Below are 23,826 nucleotides of genomic sequence, written 5' to 3' on the forward strand. Positions count from 1 at the left end.
GGGACTCTCCCACCATTATGAGAAACTTTCACATCTCTGAAACGTTTGTCTCATATTTTTTGTCTGTCTCAATCATAAGAAACTAACTCAGTATAATTATAAAATGTTTAATTAAAGGAACATTTAGTTGTTTTTCTTTCCACACTAATAACTGATTGACTGTTACACTTCAGCTGCGCGCGCCTCGCTCAGATTCCACCACTGCTGAGAGGTGTGTTCTGCGCATGCGCGGGAGAGGCAGTCGGCCGCACATCCAGGAGTTGTACGGTGCGTGCGCTTCTCTGCGCTGCTGCTGCTGCTGGTACAACGTGGAGCCATTATCGCGACCAAGGACACCCGGGAGACACTCACCTCGCCGAACCGAGCCTCCAGCGCACCCGGCCGACCCGCCGAATAACCGCGGTGAGTGAACGAACGAGCGAGCGGTGGTTGGGGGGGGGGGGGGGTGCACGGTCCCCGGCGCCGTGTCGAGACAAAGAGGCAGCCGCTGAATTAAACGGCTGTTTGTCCCCCGCTTCACATCTCCGTGATTCAAACGGCCAAGTTGTAAATTAGCCTCGTTTGCGCCTCCGTTATTAGCGTTACGCGCGCCCCAGCTTATCCTCCGTGCTTCCGCTGTCGTTGTGTTTCCTTTTTTTTTTATCATCACGGGGCGCACATGATTTTAAAAACACCCGGCTTCACGGGGCAGTTTCGAACCGACGTGGTTTCACTCACCGCGGCGTGATGCTGGCGCTATTTTTACACTCACATGTGGGGCGAGTGAGGTGAGGGTGCCCGCATCAGACCGGGCTGCCGGTGCCGTTACACAGCGCGTCCCTCTGGACACCGCCGCATTATTAGACAACGGGCCCCTGGGCTCAGGCATGTGAAAGGACCCCCCCACGCCCCCCGTGTGTTTGTAGTTCCCTGTGGTCTTGTTGCACGTTTTTGTCATCATTTTGCATCTCCCAGTGTTCATTGTAGGTGTCTTTGTAGTTGTTATACGTCTCTTTCTCGTCATTTGTTAAAACTTTTTATTTTTTGATTGACTTTACAACAAAAGAAAATTAAATGCATCATCCTACACAGGCTCTGGTCCAGGGCCACCCCTGGACCTGCCCCTGGGTTCCCTGGGATGCCTAATCACTGATCCATCCGTGGCTCCGGGTTGTCAGTGTGGTTGACACAGAGAGGAGAGTAGGGGATGTTGAGCCGTAGCCGTGATTTCCAGTGGGTGCAGCAGGGCATTTAACCGCGGCCTAATGTGCGCTGAGCTGCATGACTTTCACATGCCGGCTTTTTGAGGGCCAGGGCTCAATGGAAAGATCACACGTCAGCCACACGTGCTGCCTCCCATGCAGTCCCCATTGTCATAAAAACAACCAGAGCTGCCTGTTGTTTATTAATAAACATGTAGCCAGGGGATATTCTCTAAATGTGGTGCTGAAAGTGAGTGAACGCTATGTCATTTGCCAGTTGCTGTGGCAGGGTGACCTGTAGATAGACAAGTACAGGACCTGGTGTCATGTTGAAGTTTCCTTCGGTCAGTGCGTGAACGTAGCAGCTTCAGGGGTGTTGTGGTCTGAAATCTGACCTCTCTGGGGGATTCACGGTTGAATATTTCCCTCTGGCTGTCAGTAAAACTTAACTTCTAACTTCTGTCTTCTGTAAAAGACAGTTTTTAGACTTTTACAGTTCATTTATTGAAGAGTTTCAGACCAGAGTCTGTCACGTAATAAAAGGGTTTTGAAAGGTTCCCATGTACTTGCTTCATTGTGCTTATTGCAACACTTTAACTACACATTTCTGCTCACATGAATTGGTTCAGTCAGGTTATTGGTGCTGCTCCAAAACTAACCTGTCTAATTGCCCTTGTTGTTTGTTGCTTTCACATTCAGGACAAGTTCTGGCAGTCATGGCTGTTGGCAGAAAATGTACTCACAAGTACATCATTGTGCAATCTTTATTGTTACGCCTAATCTTTAGTGATACGACGTCTCGCTGGTGAGGAACTGCGAGGATAAGTTCAAACGCTGCACCTTCAAAAGAGCTCAGTGGACGAGGCTGCGCTCCCTGCCCACTACTGTTCGACCGGTGGATGGCAGGTGTCCAAGTTTGGCCAGTAGTGTGAACTGTGCTATGTGGAATTCATGAGCAGACAATCGTGACCTTGACACGTGTTTGACATTTTAGGTGCATCAGTGAATGTGTAAAGAGGTGGTTTGTAGATTTCTGAGTAAGTGTAAGAGACCTGTGAGAAAATATAGCTTCAGTTTTAGTAAAAAGGGACGGAGAATGAGACGAGACGTGTGTGTTGCTTTTCTTTTATTACTGTATGTGTGTGTGTGTGTGTGTGAGAAAGGAAGCGTGTTACTGATTAACAGGGAATGCCATGAACAGAACCAGATGTGGGGTGAGCGTCTTCATCGCTTAGTCTCCAGTCCTCCAGTCACTCATAGGAATCTGAATCCCGAAGCTAACCAGCCTGGGACTGATTGGACCAACAAGCTGCTTGAATGTGTCGACTCACGTTTAAAGAAATGTCAGTGGGCATTTTTCTCAGTTGTCTGACATTTTGTCAAACAATCCACAGCATGTGACACGTGCACAGTCACACTCGCACAAGCTGCTTGGATCCACAGGTTTCTCACACGGCCACAAAACTAACATGAAATCTGTGCAGTTTACTCAACTCATGATGACTCTGTAAAAACCACACTCACTCACTCACTCACTCACTCACAGAAAGAATGAACAGTACCCCTGCTAACCCCCTGTTCCTTCCCTTTCCCGTCGTCAGTGTTTGGCTTCCTGTCTTTCTTGTGCAGTATTTGGTAAATTTGGGAAATCCAGCAGACACGAGTCATCTTTAATCACAGCCGTGACAGCGTTTGTCCTGGCGTTTCACCCTCCAGTGGTTGGGTCAGTGAGTTATCACGGAAGAAGTGCTAACTGCACAGGATAAACTTCACTTCTGCATCTTTTTGTAAAATGTTGCAACAGCTGCTGAAGCTATTATATGTTGTTTGAAGGATTTCAGGTAACTCCAGCCGCTCTACACACTCTGGTAAAGGGAGCGTTTGTTGCTGCAGAATGAATGGCCTCATTGAGAACTCCTTCAGGAGTTGTCCTGCTTTACTGGTACCCACACACACACTCACACACAGACACACACAGACACACACACACACACCTAACTACGCTCCAGCACAGAGCAGTGAGACCTCAGGGGAGGTGGCAACATAAAGCCATTCCCCCTGGTGAGACCTGCTTCCCATTAAGAGCAGGCTCATCTCACATTCCTGCTCTGTGGTTTCCATTTTAACTGGCCCATCTGATGGTGGTTCTGTCGCAGAGGTTTCTAACTCCTGCTGTGCTCCTCAGACACGTCGCCAGTGGTTGTTTGTATACATAGTTTGTTGTATGTTTCGCTTTCGGTGTTGTAAAAGAAAAGCTTTCTAGGACGAGGACTAACCCGTGTGAATGCAACGCTTTCACGAATAACGAGTTTGGCTGGAGTGTAAAACAAAACAAAAGAGCAGGACAGAGCTGCTTACATTAGGCTTCATGATGATATAGTAGATTCCAGGACCTGTGTCCACACAGTGGGGACATACTGCGCCATGGTGAATGGTGCTGCTTCAACATGCGGAGAGGTCTGACCTGCTTAGTTACGCTTGCAAAGGCATGAAGAAACACGGCCTATACAAAATAAAACTTCTCGCCGTCTTTGTGTTGAATGTCATGTTTTTTTTTTAAAGTTTCCTTGGAAGCATAAGTACATCTTGTCCTGCGAGTGCTGCTAAAATCAGATTCACTATGGCCTACCTCCCCTCCCCGTTCGTTCCCCACGGGTAATTAAGAGGGCTAGTTTGTCTGTGTCAGCTTGGTCCCTGAATGACCTTTCTGTTGCCAGGTTCGTAGACAGCTCCTCGTCCTGAGTCAGTCCCAGACAAGGGTGCCGGTTGGTCAAGTTGACGAGTGGACTTTGAGCTAGGCATAAGGAAATTTCATTTCATTTTGTTGTATCTGTATTTTGGATTGTTTCCTGTTTGATGACTTTAGTCCAGTTGAGCTGTTTCTATGAGGCTGTCTAGTTAAAGGGTAACTTAACAGTGATTCTACCTTTTTTCTCGTTTTATTGCACTATTAACTCGTCCTTGTCCCAGTGTGTAGCGTTCATTACATTACAACTATAATAACTATGCTGATAACTAAGCATCCGGCCTCCGTGTCGTGTGACTCAGCTCATGTTTCACTGAGGACGGTAATTTTTTGAAAAACAATCTAATATCGTTGTTTATTCAGTGTTTATGTTTTTTAGCACCCTTTAACGAATAATATTTCCCATAAGCCTCTTGGTGTTCGTTGGCTAAATGTGAGTCCATGGCTGAGACGAGGGTTCGCGGTTAGTCCAGACCCGTCTGGATGATAACATAAGTACCCCCTGCTGCTGCTCTTGTGGTTTTTTTTTTTTTCCCCATGCTTCCTAAAGTAACTGGTTTCAGTTTCGAACAGCAGCTGCTGTACTGGATCTGATTTGTGTTAGAAAATGAAAAGTAAACCCCAGGAACACACAGAAAGCCTGAAGGAAACGCCCTGAATGAGACTGAGTTACAGAAGCCGGTGGAGCAGAGGCCCGCCGACAGGTGACGTCATGACTTTGGCTCTCTGCAGACGTTAAAATGAGAGTTGCAGATGCAACAGCTGAGGCACTCTGGTGCGGATCGAGGGACACTGAAGCAGCAGTTTTTTGAATTCGTGGAAGGGGAGTTTCCAGGCTGGAGTTGGGGGTTAGGTTGCTCATTAAGTTGGAGTAAGTGTAGCTGCATCCTAATAATGGGTTTTTCGGTTGCACTGAAGTGTAGACAGAGGCATTGCTTATATGAGAAATATGGTTTTGTTTTTTTTTTATTTATTCTGGTTCTGAAAAACGCATTGTGATCAGTCATAGTTCAGGATTTGGCCTCAGGTTTCTTCTCGAGAAACCTGCAAAGCTTCATTTCGGCATCATAACTCGAGTTATGAAAGACAGAGGCAGGTATTGTCTTTGTGATCTGGCAAATCTGCCTCATTCTGGTGCAACAGGACATATAAATCCAACACGGCTTGTAAAGATATTACACGGAAAGTGAAATAAACACCTGCGTTTGTGTCTTTGCCCTATTTTGTTGCGTAACTTGAAAAGAGGTCGAGCGAGCCCCAGCTCTGAAGTTGCTCCTTTAGGTACAATAGGCAGCACGTTGTTTTGGAGCCATAACGAAAAAAAACATATAGCGAGAAAATGTTTATGTGTTTATGCTTGAAAGATTACAATTCGCTGACTCATCGATTAACTAATCAGCTGATGGCTGCAGCCCTGGCTGTCATTATTTATTGCGGGGAGCTATTTCTGGGGAGCCTTGAGAATTCAGATCTAAAAAAAAGTACCGTTTCCAAAAGTGCATTTCGGGGTTTAAGCCTGGGCCTCGCCCTGAGTGCTTCTGAGAGCCTGATGTTTCGCACTCTGCTGCTTCAGTCAGCAGTGATGCGTGGGTTATACCGTGGGTGGGGCTTGTCCTCGTCGGTAGATGCTCTCTGAACAGAGATTTGATCGGTAGCACGTTAAGTCGTGTTTTTGTTTTCTTCTTCAGCTGTGGCTCCAGTGTAACAGATCAAAGGCTTTGCTGAGCACAGCTTCAGTGACAGCCGGAGGAAGAAGTAGACGAGCGTTTGCACAGACGTGTCAGTATGCATGGCTGTGTGTGAGTGAGGTCACTGGAGGATGGGCTATGTGGCAAACAGCTCCGTGAGCAACATGAGAGGGAGGCCAGCATGGGAGTCTTTGCCAGCCTTACTCGGTGGCCCCTGGATGACCCGTCGCTACACGTGATGTACTCTCTTCTGAGGTCATAATACTTTGTGTCTGAGGTATTATGACATTTATTTGGATTTAATGGCTGCCCTCCAAAATATTTCAAGGGTGGTCAGTCGCTTGTCTGGGATTTGGAAGTAAAGTTAAAATGACAAAGATTTCCCATCGGACAGGAAGTCCTCTGCTCTGTCTGCTGAATAACATCAAGCTGCTGGACTTACCTCAGTGTTGAGCGACTGTTTGTGAAGTTTTGTGACTTGGCTTTCTGACCAAGGACAATAAGGTTTGTGGCTGAAAAAATACAGATTCAAACATAAATCATGCACACGTCACACACCGACAGTGTGCTTTGATTTCTGTGGTGGCGCTGGTTTTCATACTCTGCACAGGATTACAACTTACTTCATGAGTGATGGCATTCACGCCGAGCTTGGTGCTGTGAATCGGCCAGCCGTGTAGGAATAAACTTAATGCGAGCCTGTGGTATCTGACACCAGCGGTAGAGAAAGCAATGAGGAAGTGGAGCTGCCTGTTTGCTTGTTCTCATTTCTGGTTATGGTGACTGTTTCTGACGTCATCGTCTGTCTGCGTGTCGGTGCGAAGCGCTACATCCATTTGCATTTGTCGCCTGTGGTCTGATCTGGATCAGGGCGTAGACAAGATGAAAGACAGAGAAAAGACACTTCTTTGATGGAGTGAAAAACCCTGAATGAAGCAGATGGAGGAATAACTTTTGGTTGTTTTGGGGAGAAAAAAACTAATTAATGTTGCCCAGTCAGCCGTAGTCTCACTCTGTCGGGCTCCTGCGTTCACCTGGAGCTCTCCTCAACTGTTGTTCCTCATGCGTCCACCAGATGCCCTCCCTCCTGTCCCAGTCACCTGACCTTCCCTGCCCACTCACATACCTGCTCCCAATTATCCAGCCCATATTTAAACCTGCTCCCCGCCAGATCCCGTGTTCTTCTTTGAGCTGTGGACTCCATGGACTGTTTTTGCCACCCTACCTGCCCCTGCCTGCCCGCATGGTTGTTTATCGTTGTCAAGCATTTGCACACCACTAAAAACATGATTAAAAATTGTAATGACTTACCAGAGAAATTTAAGTTAAGGCCTATTAATTCTGGTGAATCACTTCCCTCTTTTCTGACATTGCATCAGCGCTTTAGATTTTTGGGAACTGAAGCAAACTTTTCATGGGCATCATGACTCAGTCTGCAGTGTTTCGTCATGGGTGTCAAATGCCCTTTGTGTGTGGGTCGATTGGTGAGTGCACGTGAGCAGGGGAGTTCGGGTCGAATTATTTTTATGCAGGTAAAACTGGACGGCGTTCGTCTGAATGTCACGGCCTCCCTTTTTGGGAGCTGTGGCATGTGCACATTGCACAGATCTGTTTTAGTGTGTGTAGTAATGTAACCCGTCTGCTAAGCACATAGGACGACATGTGCCACATGTTGGCACTCTGCAGACCAGCAGGCGTGTTAGGGTTTTATCTCTGCTTACTAGTCTTCCTCCTGATCTTCTGTAATCTTGAATGTGGTAACTCTCGCTCACTGACCACACATGGGTGAAACCGCTGACTCACCCAGACCACCAAATCTTGTTCCTTAATAAATTCTCCTTTCTTAGACACACTTTTTTTTGGGTGCATCCAACTGACAGCAGTCTTGCTTATAATGTTCACGTTTTAGAGAGGTGTTAATTCAGCTGTGCGATTATTGTGGTTTATCCGCTCGGGTTTCATTTATGCACAAATAGAAAATCTATGGAATTTACAATCCACTCACTGGGACAAGCAGAGGAAAGCCAAGAGCGCTGCCTGTCAAACACCAGGCTGTAAGTTAGTTATATAATCAGCAGCTGAACACGAGTTTTCCCCATATAAGGTCAGCATCGAATTGTTTTGTTTAAATGTAGATATAGGTCAGTAAAATCTGCACCGCTGCATCAGATTACAGAGCCACAGATTGTGTGTGTGTGTGTGTTTATGTTTATGTTTATGTTTATGTTTGTGTTTATGTTTGTGCTTCTCCAAGACTTCCCAAGACTGAATCCAGCGTTTATCGCACAACTTTGCCTCCAGTTTTCTGGAGAAAACCCTGACGATGGTCATTTTAATTCAGTGCTAATGGCAAAGACATAACTTAATCCAGGTCCAAGTCCACAAGTTGATTTTCATCGTGTGCAGAACTGAACTGAAACTGCCTTGAAGGAAGGAAATAGCTGCTCAGGATTAAAAGCAAATGATCTAAAACGTGAACTCACTCCTTTTTTACACATCAGATTTATGTCAGCTGAACAACAAATATGCTCGTAACGTCAAATGAGGACAAAATATGTGTCTCGAAATATATAATATATAAGTGTTAGTCATTGGAATTGGTAGTAAAACAAGAAAAAAAATGTAAAAGTAAAAAGTAAGTTAAATACATGTAATGAGCACCAACAGCACAAGCTGTCTGAGCGTTGTGTGACCACCGGGACGAGTTAACCAGTTACTGTAACAAGCTGATGGTGTAATGATTGGCGGAACATGGTTGTTTACAACATGATCCCGGCTAAATGCCATGTAGAGCAGCGGGACGCCTGGCTGTTCATTAGTTAAAACAAGGACAAACTGTTTTTCACACATTAATGAGTAATTTTAAATGTCCAGTCTTTGGCTCCTTGTGTTTCTGTCCGTCTTCACTGACGTTACTCGGCTTTAGAGTATAACTGTACAGTTTTGGTGTGAAGTCCCTGCGTCGAGTACAGACTTGTATCTGAGTCAGTTTCAGGCCCAAACAGTAGCAGAGTAGACCATAAATAGCCCGGTTATGTGTGGCCTGAATGGAAAAGAGGACGTTTAGTTTGAAGCATTCGATGAGGAAGCGCAGGGATTTTTGAGCTGTAAGTGTTTGTCACTGAAATATTGAATCAGACGCTGCACTTGGTTTGGGTTCGGTTTGGTTACCAGCTGCGTGGAGGAGCCCGGCCGAGCTGTCAGACAGTCAGAGGTCTTCGGGGGCTCTTTGTGTTATTTTTACGTTCAGTTTGCACGCGGCCGTTTATTTTTAGTTGAGTTCTGCCACCGACTGCGCAGACTCGATTGACCTTCAACCAGATTTCCTGGCAGCGTGTTTCTGCATGATTAGTTGCTGAGAATTTTTTTTTTTTTTGATAAGTGTGATCATATTTCTGAGTTTCTCTTTCACTGCAATAAAAGAACTGGTTCATCAGGCTCCTGCCTACTGTGCACTCTCAGGCTGTTTCTTTTAATCTGACCTTAAGGCTTTAAGGACACCGGTGCTGTTACATAATGCTGAGGTCCATCTTGTAAAACGGCCCAGAGCTAATTACTAATGAATACACACACAATGGACAGAGCGGGAGAAACAGAGGGGGGTCGAGCTGCGACGATCAATCAATGCACAGGAAATTAATCAGCAGCCATTTTGATAATTGAAGCAAATCACCAAACTTTCCAGCTTCTTAATCGGGAGGATTTGTTGATTTTCTTTCTCATGTGATAAATATCACAAACGAGACATTTCAGGAAAAGCTCAGTCGAACATATTAAACATTAAAGAGGTTTGATCTCCATACGGCTGCTTCAGTGTCAGAGCCCTGATAATGTGAGTGCTGGCTCTATTCCTGCTGGGAGACTTGGAATAAAACTGAGTCTTCGTTAGTGTTTTTCTACCATGACAAGTCTCAATGGATTGTTGGATTTGAGGACGTTGAGAGTACGACACCGGCCCCAGCGTACAAGAGTTAAACTCAGCGTCTCACACCAGTGTTCTCACGGTCTAATCTTTGTGTTTTCGTCTGTTTTGTCTGATAAATACGCTCCATACTTCTCCATTGCTCTTCTGGTATGTTGGCACGCAGCCCGGAGCAGATGCCCTTTCTCACCATGACAGGACCTGGCGCTGCGATTTAAAACATGAATGTTTTCCTTATTTCTTGTTTTTCTGTGTCAGTTTCCTCCACCGCTCCACACCTGTCCTCCCTCACACCTTACGCATCCCTCTTTTCCAGCATATTTCATTTTACAGCTGGCAGCAGAAGGAAAGCATGTGTTTATCTCTTTCGCCTGCCATCTTTATTGTTTTTAACCAGCTCTCTGCTCTGTTCCCCCGCAGGTTTTGAGTCCTGATCCCAGTTCAGCTGGTCCAGTCCTCTGAAGCTCAGCTGTCCTCCAGCAGTGGCATTTGACTCCTTTTTCTTCTTCATCATCATCACCCTCTTCTTCCTCGTGAGCAGACATGCCTCCAGCCGTGGGTGGGCCTGCGGGGTACACCCCTCCTGAAGGTGGCTGGGGCTGGGCAGTGGTGGTGGGGGCCTTCATCTCCATTGGCTTCTCCTATGCCTTCCCCAAATCCATCACCGTGTTCTTCAAAGACATAGAGGTCATCTTCGAGGCCACACCCAGTCAGGTGTCCTGGATCTCGTCCATCATGCTGGCCGTCATGTATGCCGGAGGTGAGTGATGTGTGTCGTCTGTTGCGTCGGTGTTTATTCATTTATATTCACATTATTGGCTGATAATGAAAAACAGAAAAAGGTGAGAGACTCACCACTGTGGACACTGTTGCTCTGATCCAGTCATCTGGCTCAGGTCCTTACACCTGAGAAAAATCTGATCACGATTTCCTAAAACCCAAGTTAATGTCACGAATTTGCTTGTTCGCTCTGACCAACACAAAACCTCAAAATATTTTATCATATAAAACAAAGAAAAGCAACAAATCTTCACGTTTGAGAATCTGAAACTTATGACTGTTGAAAAATGACTGAATCATTTATTTGATTTTTAAAATTGTTCAATATCTGTCTTGCAATCGACTTATCGATGAATCCACTACTTATTTCAGCTTTAATTAGCATTACAGATGGACCGTGGACATTTCCCTCAGTTTTCTTTGCAGAACTGCTCGAGTTTTGTCAACTCACATGAGGGTGATCAGCAGTTTTTATGCCACCGGCCCTGAAATCTTTAACGCAAACAGTCAAAATGTCTGAGGAGTGTCTTCTTTCAAAAACCACGACAACTGAACATCACAACAAACATTCCAAAGATTAAGCAGTGTGCTCTTAATAACTGATATTTGCATGTTCCCGGTCTGTGGAGCACATGTAAAACCCACATCTGAAGCCTGTCAGCAGATGGTTTCAGTGTCATGGTTTCCAAAACAACCTCAATGGCCACACAGCTAGTAGCATCATATTAAAAAAGGGGGGGTAAAGTTAAGTTTAGGCATCTAATGAGTCGTCAAAGAACAGAGTTTATCACAGTGGATTGTTCTCACTGGAAACTGATCTACTTAAATCTGAGATGGTTGCTCAGGTGAAGCCTGATTGTGACGCCTCTTTGCCTTGAAGGTGACATGGGTAAGTCCTGTGTTTATCACTATTCATAACACAACTGCTAGACAACGGTGTGTTTAAATTTACGTCTTTGTAATGTGTATTACTTGAGCATGACTCATCGGCTGCTTGTGAGGCTTTACTTCCTCATTTTACACCCTTCACTGAAGCAAAACAAAAACAAATGAGACTTTTTATTTTCTCTTTACACCCACACACACACACACACACACACACACACACATGCTTGAGAGAGAGTCATTCACAGCTTTTCTCACAGCTTAAATAACACTTACTTCTAAAATGTGGGCAGGGAACAGTACGAGAGATGGAGGCTGTGTAGTTCTTGGAAGCTTTTTCTGTTTTTGTTTTATATTGTAAACTGAACGTCGTTGGGTTTTGGAAATTTTATGATACTCCACAAACTAAATGCTCAATTAATCAAGAAATATCTGCATATTTATCAATAGTTAGGATAATTAAAGGAATGTGATTAGGGCCGTGAATGTCTGTGTAAGATGTCAGTGCAGTCCATCCAGACATTGGCCTCTCTAGAACCCTACAGCAGACCTCAGACGTAGAGAGGGGGCTCTGCAGTGCTGCCTGAATTTAATAACAGAGATAAATAAAATTTGAGATGCACTTTTAGTTGCACTGCTGCAGCAATGACCTTCCCATTTACACATGGAGGCAGGTTAGAAAGACTGATCCGGTTTCAGGTCAGGTCTGGTTTCAGATCAGGTATCTCTTACTGTCCCAGGACACAAAGCCAGTTCTTTACTCATTCTTTCCTCACTCTGTCTCCCGCAGTGTATTTAACCGGCAGACCCTGCTTGTTCGACACCATCACCTCACTTTGTCTCTGTGTTTTTCTGTGTTCCCAGTTAAAATCTCTGTATCTAAAAATGGTATCTGTTCCTTCTGCTTACTCCTTCGTCCTCCTCGGAGCTGCGTGCCACCCTGCAGTCGCATTCAGTCGGTTTATGCATTTAGCAGGGAAAGCTGCCGAGGGAGGAGTGGAGGGGAGGAGTGAAGTTGCATAAGAGGAGCCAGATGTTGTTTTTAAATTTTCTTCTTGTTTCACAATTCAGCCTTAACAAGCATTATGCCTGCTTGCACTGCAGCACAAGTGAACTGTTCTGGCCAAACCTGGGCATAAATTACCGTTACCAGATTACTCACTCTCTCATGCTTGAGGCAACTCACGTACACACGCTGACTTCCACAGTGGTAAAACAAAAAAAAAAAACCCAAACACACCCACGCACGTATTCACTCATTGTGGTTTGTGGTGTCTATAACAGCTAACTAACAGCATCTAGTTAATGCACGCCTCACTTAGTCTCAGGGCAGAAGACATGCAGCTAAAAGAAGAAGGATTCAATACAGTCAGGACAGCCACACAGCTACTTCAGTGGTTAAGTATTGGTTGAAGGCTCGCTGAGTAGTTTGCATATGTTTTCAGCGCAGTCAGAATTATACAAGGATCTACTGCGTGGGGTGATGTTAATGCCTTCATGCCTGTGAGGTTTAAGTGGTCATTCATGCTAAGGTGGAAAGTATTTCACCGCCTTTTAGCTTTAGAAAACACACATATATTTATATAATGCTTGGTAACAGGACTTTATCAGTTACCCAACAGAGGCTGAGTGCGTGTGTTATGTCCTCTAATCCTCGTGTCATTTATTTCCTGGTTAGTTTTAGGAATATTTCAGAGCTGTGGTGACTCTGTAAAATTACACTCGCTCATTCGTCTGTGGAAGGAATGAAAAGTAGCCCTCTCTAACCCCCTCTTCCTTCCTTCCTTCCTTCCTTCCTTCCTTCTCTTCCCCCTCGATATAAGTTTTCGATGAGTGGCTTCAGTGTCTTTCTTGTGCAGTATTTAGGGAATTTGGGAAGTCCAGCAGGCCAAACGGACAGACACAAATCATCTTTAATGGCAGCTGTGACAGTGTTTCCTCTGGAGTTTAACCCTCCAGTGGTTGGGTCAGTGAAAAAAGTGTAAACCACACAGGATAAACTTGGCCACACTCATATCTGTCAGTTGCTTAAACTATTATTTGTCGTCTAAGCGATTTCAGGTAACTCCGTCCGTTTGTTTTTAACATAGACCGAGTCCTGACCGAGGGTTTGCTGTTCAAGCAAAGTCAGGTGCCTCATTTACACTCAAACTTTTATTCACCTCAGCTATGATCATACATGGTAAACTCGCTCTCTCCAAACTAAATTAATTACATTTTTCAGTACATGCTCGACCGCCTTTTTTTTTTTTTTTTTTTGTGTGTGTCATCTACAGTCACACTGACTCGGCTGCCTTTTCGACTGGAACATTTTTCTCAGGGGAATCTCTGAATTGGCGATATGCACTAGTTTGGGAAAGATAAACAGAGGGCTCCTCCGCGGCTCAGTAGCTCCCAGAGTGAATAAGGTTGTTTCAGTACAAAAGCAGTAAACCAGTAATCATGCCAACTGCCTGACTCAAGTTTATCTTTTCAAGAGCCTGCCTGTAGCAGAGTTAGATTTGGTGTGTTCCTCTTTTCCACAAAGAACCTCCAGTGTTGGTTTGTTGATCATATTTCCTACAGCAGTAACTCTTGTGACTAGTGTTGTAGTTGTTCCATACCAGGTTTAAACACAGACAAAGGTAAATGTAGACTGTCACAGAGACCTGGGACAACAAAAGTATGTGGAAAAACATCAACTCGGATTCAGCAGAGCTGGAAACACTGAAATGTGTAACTCAAGTTAAGCAGTTCGGGAAAAGCTGTACAAGAGGATTATAAAATGTAACTGGCCCGTCACTTGCTCCTAATTTGCCTAATCCTCATGTCTTTTGAGGTGTGGTGGAATTACAAACACAAACATGTGCCTTTATTTTGTTGTTGTTCTGATTTCAGGCGCTTATGTTGGAAAAAAGACCCTTGATCGCGTCACGTAGCAGCACCGATCACGGCCTCACCGAGTGGGAGAGCTGATGTCCGACTTCTCTCTCTGACTTTTCTTGTGATCTGTGGGATTTCTCTGTTCTTCGTGTGTGTGGGAGTGAAAAGAGCCTGTGTCTGAAGAAAGACAGATGTGTGTGTGTGTGTGTGTGTGTGTGTGTGTGTGTGTGTGTGAGTGAGTTTGTGCATGAGTGAACACCAGCTTGTTTTAATGCAATAAGTGTTCGGGGTTACAGGATACTGATATGATTAAGCATGGCCCGGAGAGGGAGAATTTAGATTTATGCCAATCAGGGCAAATGAATGAAAACACACTTAAATTAAATTACCGTCAAAGTTGGCTTCCCAGCACACAGACCCATAAAAAACCCTCTACACTCTGACCCCTCATGTATGTGAATAGGGAGAACGAAACTTTAGAAACTCCACTCAGAATATTTCAGCACACAAAATCACCTTTTAACTAATTTACACAACCAAAAACAGATTATTAGAAACTTCTTAAGCGCCTGCAGCCAGGAAACGTTACCTTAGCGTAGCTTAGCATAAAGACTGGAAACAGGTGGAGACAGCTAGCCTGGCTCTGTCCAGTGGTAAACAAATTCAACTGACGACAAATCTAAAGCTCAGCTGTTTCTTGGCTGGGAGCATTTACTGGAAGAAGTAGTTTGGCACGGAGCACCACCATGGTTTGGGGGTTTAGACGCCGACCATGAAACAAGGCATCACCAGTTTGAGCCTTGCGCTTGATCTCCGTCGCAACCTCTCTGTCTCATTTCCTGTCACCGCTCTACTCTTTATACGAAAGGATTAACATGCTCAAAAAATACTTGAAAAACAACAACAACAACACATCAGGTTCATTTTTGTGCAGATTAAACAAACCAGGCACAAGATGTTTATTGAAGAACTTCAGAGGCCCTTTAACTCTGTTACCAGTCTTTATGCTAAGCTAAGCTAACCTGTCTCCTGGCTCCGACCTCATATTGACCATATAGATCTTCTCCTCAAACTCTGTTAAAGAAAGCCTATAAGAATATTCCCCAACAGTCAAACTTGTCCTTTAAAGGTTGGGTGCAGATGGTAGACGTTGGCCTGTGAGTGATGTGACTGGCAAAGAAATGTGATGCAATCTCAGCAAATCCAATCAGCTGTTTCCCTTATCCTGCTTCTATTCTGTTTCTAGTGGGGCTGACTCATCAACGCCAGCTGCCCCTCTCCCTCATACACTTCAGATGGCCACTAAATCTGAACGTGAACATTTGCTCTGTAGCGAATGACTTGATGGGACTGTTTTATATAATGAAACCTATAACGCTTCGCTCCTGCGCGGTAAGAAGCGAAAGCGTCGCTGCTAAAATTAGACAAAGGAATGGCTCGTCACAGCTGGGTTCACTCCCGACATGCGCTCGCTCACTTGTTGGATGCTCTGTCAGCATAAAGCTGAGGACGTCTTTCCTCCGCTCGGTGTTGTTCTTCCTTTCACAGAGAGAGAGAAAGAGAGCAAATGATGGAAGGAGGGGGGTAGAATGAATCGTTTATATAATGTCTCTGAGAACACTGCTCACTGCCCTCTTTGTGTTTTGCCGGACAGCAAGAAAGACTGTCACTACCGATTTGTTTATGTGCGCGTGAGTGTTGAGTGGATGCAGATTCATTCCTGTCCCTGTACAGGTTCGGTTTGGTTTACAGTGGAGCTGCAGTGAACTCTGAAGTGTGTTCACTGTGTTTTAGTGGAGAACAACGTCTGAGTCTTTGCCTCTTTCATGTCCTGTTCATACCACTACAGAGAAACCCACCGCCCCGAACAATGGCAGCCCACCAGCGTGGGCTTTGTGCCAGGCCATCAGACTCTTAGTGACAGACCACAGAGAAACGAGGTGTCCCCGGAGAGGTATTTAGTGAGTGCGTGAGTGAATGCTCGTGCATCCAGAGCGCCCCTGGGCCTTTATGGTCAGCTGCCAACTTTCAAGGGCAAATCCACCATAGTCTGTGTGAAGGGCCCAGGCTGGTTATGAGGAAATGGATGCCGGGTGAGAGTCATGACACTAGAATAAGTGTGTCCTCTGAGATCATTCTTTTTTTTTTTTTCCCAGTTAATCTGAAGGGAGGATTTGTTGCAGGGACTGTATTAGACTGCGTTAGTTTTAGCTGGGTGTTCCTAATAAACTGCCAACTGATTATATCAAATATATAATAGAGTAAAACTAAATGCAACATTTACTGAATAGAGATCTTTAGCATCTTTTCTGAGGCAGAGAATTGGCAGCCAACAAAGTACACTTCTCTCAGTGTATTCAGATGTTCAGTTTACAGTCATATGAACTGAGAAGCAGCAAATTCTCATCAGCTGCGTGATCGATTAATCGACCCGTAGTTTCAGCCTTTCATGTAGCGTTCATCTCACTCTTTCTGTCCTCCTGCCCTTTCATGCACAACAGTCTCACACAGAGCCACTGTACAGATTCTGCAGGCCTTTACTTTGTATTCACATCCAGCAGAGCCGGTGTCAGGCCGGATCCATGTGAAGGCTCATTCATGGGGAGGCTGGCACGCAAGCTGAGGCACGTGGACGTCATCACAACTCCTCCTCTTCTCTCTCCTCCTGTCTTTTTTTTTTTTTCATGTGTGTTTGTTTTGTATTGTCGTGTACATACTAGGACAACAGAACAAGTGTGTTGTTTAATTTGATTATATGCGTACGTTGCTGTCCTGACATGTTGAAGTTTAAGAAACAGTTCTGCAACTAGCAAAAATACTTTAAAAAAATTCTCAAACAACAAAGTCATTGTCAGAATAGTTACCTATTAATTTTCTTCTGATTGACTAATCGATTAGTCATTTTGGATTAATCACCACAACACTGCTGTGGTCTTAACTCCCTCCATGCTCTTATCTCTCAGTGTTCAGAACTTTTCAGTGAAATGCTGAGCAGTACCCTGCGCTGCCTGCCTCCCTCCTCCTCACCCACAGATACTCTCCTTCCTCTTCCTTCCCTCCTTTTTTGCTCTGTAACCTCCGTGCAACCAAAGCCGTTACACAATCAGTCCTTGTCCCTCTTTTGTTTTTGCCGTCATAGCACCACCTGTTGGTGAACAGTGAAAATGGTAGGGTGATGTAACAGTACTGTATTTGCAGTAATACCAGGATTAGTGCAGTTTAATAGACTCGTATTTCTTTGTCAGTATATATAATTTTCACACACACACGCACACACACACATATACATGTAGTATTCAATTAATTAACTGCAGATTATAATTTTTTAAATTTATCAATTCATTGTTTGTTCATTAAGATTATGTAAGACCAAGGTGATGTCCTCAAATGTCTTGTTTTGCCCTAAAGATATTCCCACTGTAAAAACTTGGGAATCTTTGCTGCAACTAATGATTATCATGATCAATTCATCTGTTGATCATTTTTGACCATTGTTTATTTCATTAGTGTTTAAAGTTTCATAAAATTGTTAAACATGCTGAACACGATTTCTCAGTACAGGGACATACAGATGTCTTATTTTGTCCAACAGTCTGAATATATTCAGATTACAGTGATAAATGAAGAAATTCATCAAATCTTCACATCGGTTAAGGTGCAAGCAGCAAATGTTTGGCACTTCTGCTTTAAAAAATTAACTCAAACCATAAATTAATTGTCGTAATAGATTCCATCTCATTTTTTATTGCTCAACTAATCGAGTATTCATAATTCCAGCCGGGGTCTTATTCACGAATTTATCAGTTCTCCTTCTTGCCTCACTCTTCATTCTCTCCAGGTCCAATCAGCAGTATCCTTGTGAACAAATTTGGGAGTCGGCCAATCATCATAGTCGGTGGCTGCCTGGCAGGGACGGGACTGGTCGCGGCCTCCTTTTGCAACACTGTGGAACAGCTCTACTTCTTCATAGGAGTAGTGGGAGGTCAGTATTTTACCCACTTCCAACATAAATGTTCCCTTTGACATTGATGTAGAGTTTACGTGGCCATGTAGCTGTCACTTTTCCAGCACCTGTCTTTGGGGGGAAAAAAAGTTTCTGAAGACAAGAAACACTTTGTGAGAATGATCCTGTTGGGAAGACATTTAGTAGTTTTTGGGTCTTCGACTGACGATTCGGTCCCTGCCTGGTTTGTGCTGTAAAGATGTCAGGAGACAATTTCCACTCTGTGTCAGAATTTATCTGCTCTGTGGCAGCAAAACATTTAACGTGAGCCACAGGAACGTGGCTTAGCAACTCTGAGGCTACAAAGAAGGCATCCAAAACTCTCTGAGAGGCTCTTTTCTCAATCAGCCTCTTACTAGTAATGGGATCCAACATAAACACACATTTTTTGGCCAAAGTTGAAAAAGCTTTAGTTATTTCATGAGATGTTTCCATATTTTTTTTTTCCTCTGGGATTTTTGGTCACTGTTGTTCAAACCATATCATCCTGATGATGCAGATTAAGAATTCTTGAGTGTTAAAGTCTTAATAAATAAAACCTAAATATGTGTTTGTTTGTTTTTTTATTTACTTTTAAGGCTTTGAATGGCTTTTACTTTGAAGTCTTCTTCTCTTTGACTAACTCTCCTTTTCTGCTCCCACTCCACCCGTCTTTCCCTCCAGGTTTGGGACTGGCATTCAACTTGAATCCAGCCCTCACCATGATCGGAAAATACTTTTACAAGCGTCGGCCCATTGCTAACGGCATCGCTATGGCAGGCAGCCCCGTGTTTCTGTCCACTTTGGCTCCCCTCAACTCCTGGCTCTACGATGAGTTTGGGTGGAGAGGCAGCTTCCTCATCCTGGGCGGACTTCTGCTGAACTGCTGCGTGGCCGGGTCCCTCATGCGTCCCATCGGACCCAAACCTCAACCTGCAAAGCCCGACTCGGATGCCAAGGCGGCGGACTCAGGGCAGCCACAGCCTAAGAAAACAGTCCTGCAGACCATCAACTCCTTCATTGACCTGACGCTGTTCAAACACCGCGGCTTCCTGTTGTACCTGATGGGTAACGTTGTGATGTTCTTCGGCCTGTTTGCTCCGCTTGTCTTCCTCTCTAATTACGCCAAGAGTAAAGACATTAGCAAAGAAAAGGCAGCCTTCCTGCTGTCAGTGCTGGCGTTCGTTGACATGTTTGCCCGGCCCTCCATGGGCCTGCTGGCTAACACCAGGTGGGTCCGGCCCAGGGTGCAGTACTTCTTTGCGGCTGCCGTCCTTTACAACGGAGTGTGTCATGTGCTGGCGCCGCTGTCAGTGGACTACACTGGATTTGTGGTGTACTCCATCTTCTTTGGGTTTGCATTTGGCTGGCTGAGCGCGGTGTTGTTTGAGACGCTGATGGACCTGGTGGGAGCTCAGCGGTTTTCTTCAGCTGTGGGTCTGGTCACTATAGTGGAGTGTGCACCAGTGCTGTTGGGCCCACCACTAACAGGTAAGACATCCAGCATGAAGGGGGGGTTGTGTGTTTGGGGGAGGGGTGTAGTTACAGTTTTCAGATCAGCCTGATCTAACAAGTGAACCACTTTAACATTTTCTGTCCTGCTCTGTTTGTTTGCTGAGATAATTCTGACGTGTTAAGCTGCTGCTGTTATTCATCTAATCCTGCATGTGTTTCACAAATAAGTTAGAACTGCAGCTAACGATTATTTTTCATTATTAATGAATCTGTTTATTTCCTCTATTGATTAATCATTTGGTCAATGAAATGTATAAAAATAGGGAAAATGATTTTTAGCTTGTGTTTTCTGACCACAGCCCAAGGTGAGATTTGGTCTGCTGTCCTATGTGACAAAAAAAAAGCATCAAATCCTCACATCTGAGAAGCTGGAATCAGGAAATTGCTTTGGGAAATGAGCAAATGTCATATTAAACACGTTTCTGCTCCTAGTTTTTCTTTTTTAACAAAAATAATGTTTTTGTACTTCAAAACATTGATCAAATGATCATTTGAACTTTAAATCGTAAATCTTGAGTTGTCTCTGTCTTTCTCGTCCACCTTCAGGTGCTTTCTATAACCGCTACCAACACTATGACTACACCTACATAACCTGTGGCATCATCCTCATGATCGCCAGTGTGTTCCTCTTTGTGGGGATGGGCATCAATTACCGCCTGTTGGCGCGAGAGAGGAAAGAGGAGGAGAGAAGAGAAAGGGAGGAACCCAAGGAGGAGCGCACTGCCATGTTGGCACCTCCCTCTCCATCGAAATCAGACCAGGAGGCAAACGAGAACAACATGACGCCCGCCGTCACGTTGGATGACGTCGCCAAGATGGACGAGGACACGGTGTAGAAAATAAAATAACGGACTTGAGAAAGATGCACACTGCATTGCACACTTTGCAGAAACACACACGAAAGTTGCAATTACTCGGTACAACCACACACTGTCTTTATACAGCGATAACACCCTTGTACACAACCCTGAAGCCATGGAAACAATTATTTTTGTCATTAAAAACTGAGACCTGTTGCTGTGACGTGAAGCTTAGCCGACCGTAAAGTTCATCAAGCGGCGTTTCACTGCGTTGATACCTCTGGTTTTGGTATTTGACGTGCCTTTGGTAAACTGAAGTCCTCCAGGAGCACACGCACTGCTTATGTAAACACCAGATAGACGCACAACAGACTGAGTGTAAGATAAAAATCCAGTAAACTTGTGAGGACTTAACTCTCAGGGTCTTCTTGCAAATCACTCAGACTCGACCGCTTTAGTCGAACTGAGGCTCAGAGTCAAAGAGTTCATTTTGTTACAGTACTTAGAGATACTGTACATTTTCCCTCTCATTCTGCACACACACACACTTGCATTGCTTCACCCCTAAAGGGCTGGACAAAGATTTCATTTTATTATCAGTACAGTTAGAGTATATTTATGTTGGGTCCAGGTTTTCATGCAGATTTATGCAGGAAAACACAAAAAATGAATAAAATTTTGGGTAAATAATTCTGGAAGTTCATTACCACACAGGGAGAAGTAACGTTCATGACAACAGCAGCAATATTTATAACCTTTAGCCGAGAATATAAGGCACAAAAACAGAAATGTTTTGAACACGGAGATGTAGAAAAGTAAGTTGAAAACTAATGTAGGAATCTTTTCAGATGTGGTCTGAAGCTAGAAGGTCACAGTGCTAGTGACCTGCAGTGTAGAGGGTACTGTTAATTGTGTGCTTGTACATACGTGTGTGCACTTTTGTAATTTTGTATCATACACCCTCCAAAGTACCAGCTCATCACACGTTGTTTTATCGATAAATACGAGACACATTTGAACAAAATAATACGGTCACGCGGTCAACGGTCCAACCGCAGGTTCATCTGCTGTGTAGCCAGCAGGATGAGACGACTCACAGTATTAAATGACACCACACGCTGGTTTGTGGAGAAAAACCACATAGATGGGTATACTGGGTCTGCGTGTCCGTGTGTGTATGCGTGTGTGCTTGGACCTGCCCAGCTGTGGTGCCAAAATAGGAAAAAAAAAATTCTGAATCACACAAACATCCTAATTTTTCATAATTCTGGATTATAGGACCCGCGGAGCCCTATAGTGTTGTTTTTAATTGTTAATAACACATTGTAGTTTACAATTATATCAACAAAGCTTTGTGATTTCAAAAAAATCTATTTTAGCTCAATGTTTAAAGACAATCTGACAGAGTAGTCTTTTTAATGCATTTGGGTTGCGTGGGTTTATGTGTGTGAGCGAGGCTGTGTGTGTGTGTGTGTGTGTGTGTGTGTGTGTGTGTGTGCTGGTGTCAGCAGGCAGTGCAACTGTAGCCAGGTTTTATCTTTTCACTTGTTTGAAATTCAGCACGTCCTGCAGTTTGTCTCTAAACTGCTCAGAATGTGTCATATCAGATCCACCGTTTTTTTTTTCTTTAGTTTAAAATCGCTCACAGATACTCAATGATTAATCGATGCATTGATGAGTGAGTGGGTTTACTGCCACCATGAACGGCTGACACTGGTTAGAGAAAGTCTGGTTTGAGGACAGTTTATGTGTGCAGACTAAGGCAACAGAAGACATGAGACGCGTACACCCTCTTCTGGTGCTTTTATAATGGAGCACTGCTTTTTAAAAGTCCCTGATGTGCAGTCAGTTGCTCCGACGTCTGTCTCTTCATGTAGAACGATGTCTGAGCGGGCGAAGCAACAAGGCGACGGCCAGGGGAGGGGATCACGATTTCATTTTAAGTGGGAATATAAATGAATGTGTTGAAAAGCTGTATGCTACCTTTGTTTTCTTGAGAGCTGTTTTGGTAATTATACCATGACCAAATGTTAGTATTAGATTTCAAACCAACTGCTATCGAAATGTAAGTTGTCATCTAAATGTAAATGTTGCTTGATTTTGACAGAAGTCCCGGTTTGTTGTTTTAAGGTACTGTTGGTACCAAATGGGAGAATAGTTTCCCTCATTCTACCTGATGTGTTCACCTGTCCATGTACTTGAATCTCAAGTGCAGTGCAAATAGTAGAGAAAATCTCTGCAGACAGGTCTGATGTCTCTGAGTCCACATTCCCCTGCTCTCAACCCAGACTTTCTTTAAGCTACAGCAGACTGACATACAACCACATGTCACGGAACAGGACAGTTTGATATACTTTCATTCAGAATTGACCTAAAACCTTCAGATATTTTGCCTCTGAGACGAGTGAAGATGACACTTTGAAACGCTGCAGCAAAACCATTCTATTGAAAAACTGAATGTTAGAGTTTTCCAGTGCAGGGGTTTTTGAAAATGGTACTGAAGTTAGCCACAGGACCTTTTGTGTTTAGAAAAAAAAAAAAACCCAGAACAAATCAGTGTATAAAGGTTCTTTTTTTTTTTTCTTTTAGTTGCAGTAGATGTTTTTATGTTTGTATGTGTGAAGTGTTTATATGATTGATGAATGAATGAATAAACAGTTTTTAAAACAAAACTTCTTGCCTTTGTTTTGTTCTGTTGAAAAATCATAAAAGGAAATTAATATTTACATTATCAGCAGATTGAAACAAAAATACACATATGTACATTTAATGTAAGTACACTTGATAAAATATATTACAGCAGTTTGTAGGAAATAATGATTGATCTGATGTGGGAAATATTGGTTAGCTTTCTTGTCCACAGCTCAATATAAAGGTAGCTCCCGGTTTAGGTTAGCTTAGCTTAGCATTATCGACCTTGTGCGTCCTCTGGTTGCTTAGCAACGGCTCCAAGCCAAGAAATAGTAGGGTACATAACTTTCCAAGGAAACGCAATTGCTCACTAATTCTCACGTTATATCTTTTGGTTGATTTTGTTCAAAGTAGGAAAAAACGCGGTGCCAGACAATTTCTTGGGTAAGACCCGTTACTACCTAGTCTTCATTGGTTGCCTGGCAACTGTTCAAAGCCAAGGACGTAGTCGGGTACATAGCCTTTACCAGGGGACGGCTGGCTAATAGTGGGCGATAGGGCGCCGCCCTCCTTGACCCGCACGAAAAACAAAAGAGTTTATTTTGCCGTTCCAACTCTAAATATCACTGTCCAATCAGCAGCACCTTCAAGCGATTTCAGTCAGATTGAAAATCGCCCCAGGCGCTCTCATAAATTTACATTTTACGTTACATTTTTTTTCAAATTGTAGACCCTGCAATTCATTTCTATAGGCTCCCAACGTCCCAACGTGCTTACGTCATACGCACTGATGGAATCACGTGCTTCTCTGATGACGAGCACAGCGCGCATACG

The 23,826-nt window shown here is 44.0% G+C and overlaps 1 protein-coding gene across 1 annotated transcript; it reads left to right on the plus strand.

The window, feature by feature from the left end:
* The first annotated feature begins 234 nt into the window (after nucleotides 1–234).
* LOC121199726 (monocarboxylate transporter 1-like) lies at nucleotides 235–20,946 on the plus strand. The gene is made up of 5 exons (XM_041064640.1): nucleotides 235–402; nucleotides 9,958–10,297; nucleotides 17,903–18,046; nucleotides 18,731–19,537; nucleotides 20,108–20,946. Exons 2-5 carry the CDS (start codon nucleotides 10,081–10,083, stop codon nucleotides 20,395–20,397), a joined length of 1,458 nt encoding a protein of 485 aa, XP_040920574.1. The 5' UTR covers nucleotides 235–402; nucleotides 9,958–10,080; the 3' UTR covers nucleotides 20,398–20,946.
* The last annotated feature ends 2,880 nt before the right edge of the window (nucleotides 20,947–23,826 follow it).

This window comes from Toxotes jaculatrix, chromosome 2 (genome assembly GCF_017976425.1).
Source record: "Toxotes jaculatrix isolate fToxJac2 chromosome 2, fToxJac2.pri, whole genome shotgun sequence".
NCBI lineage: Eukaryota > Metazoa > Chordata > Actinopteri > Toxotidae > Toxotes > Toxotes jaculatrix.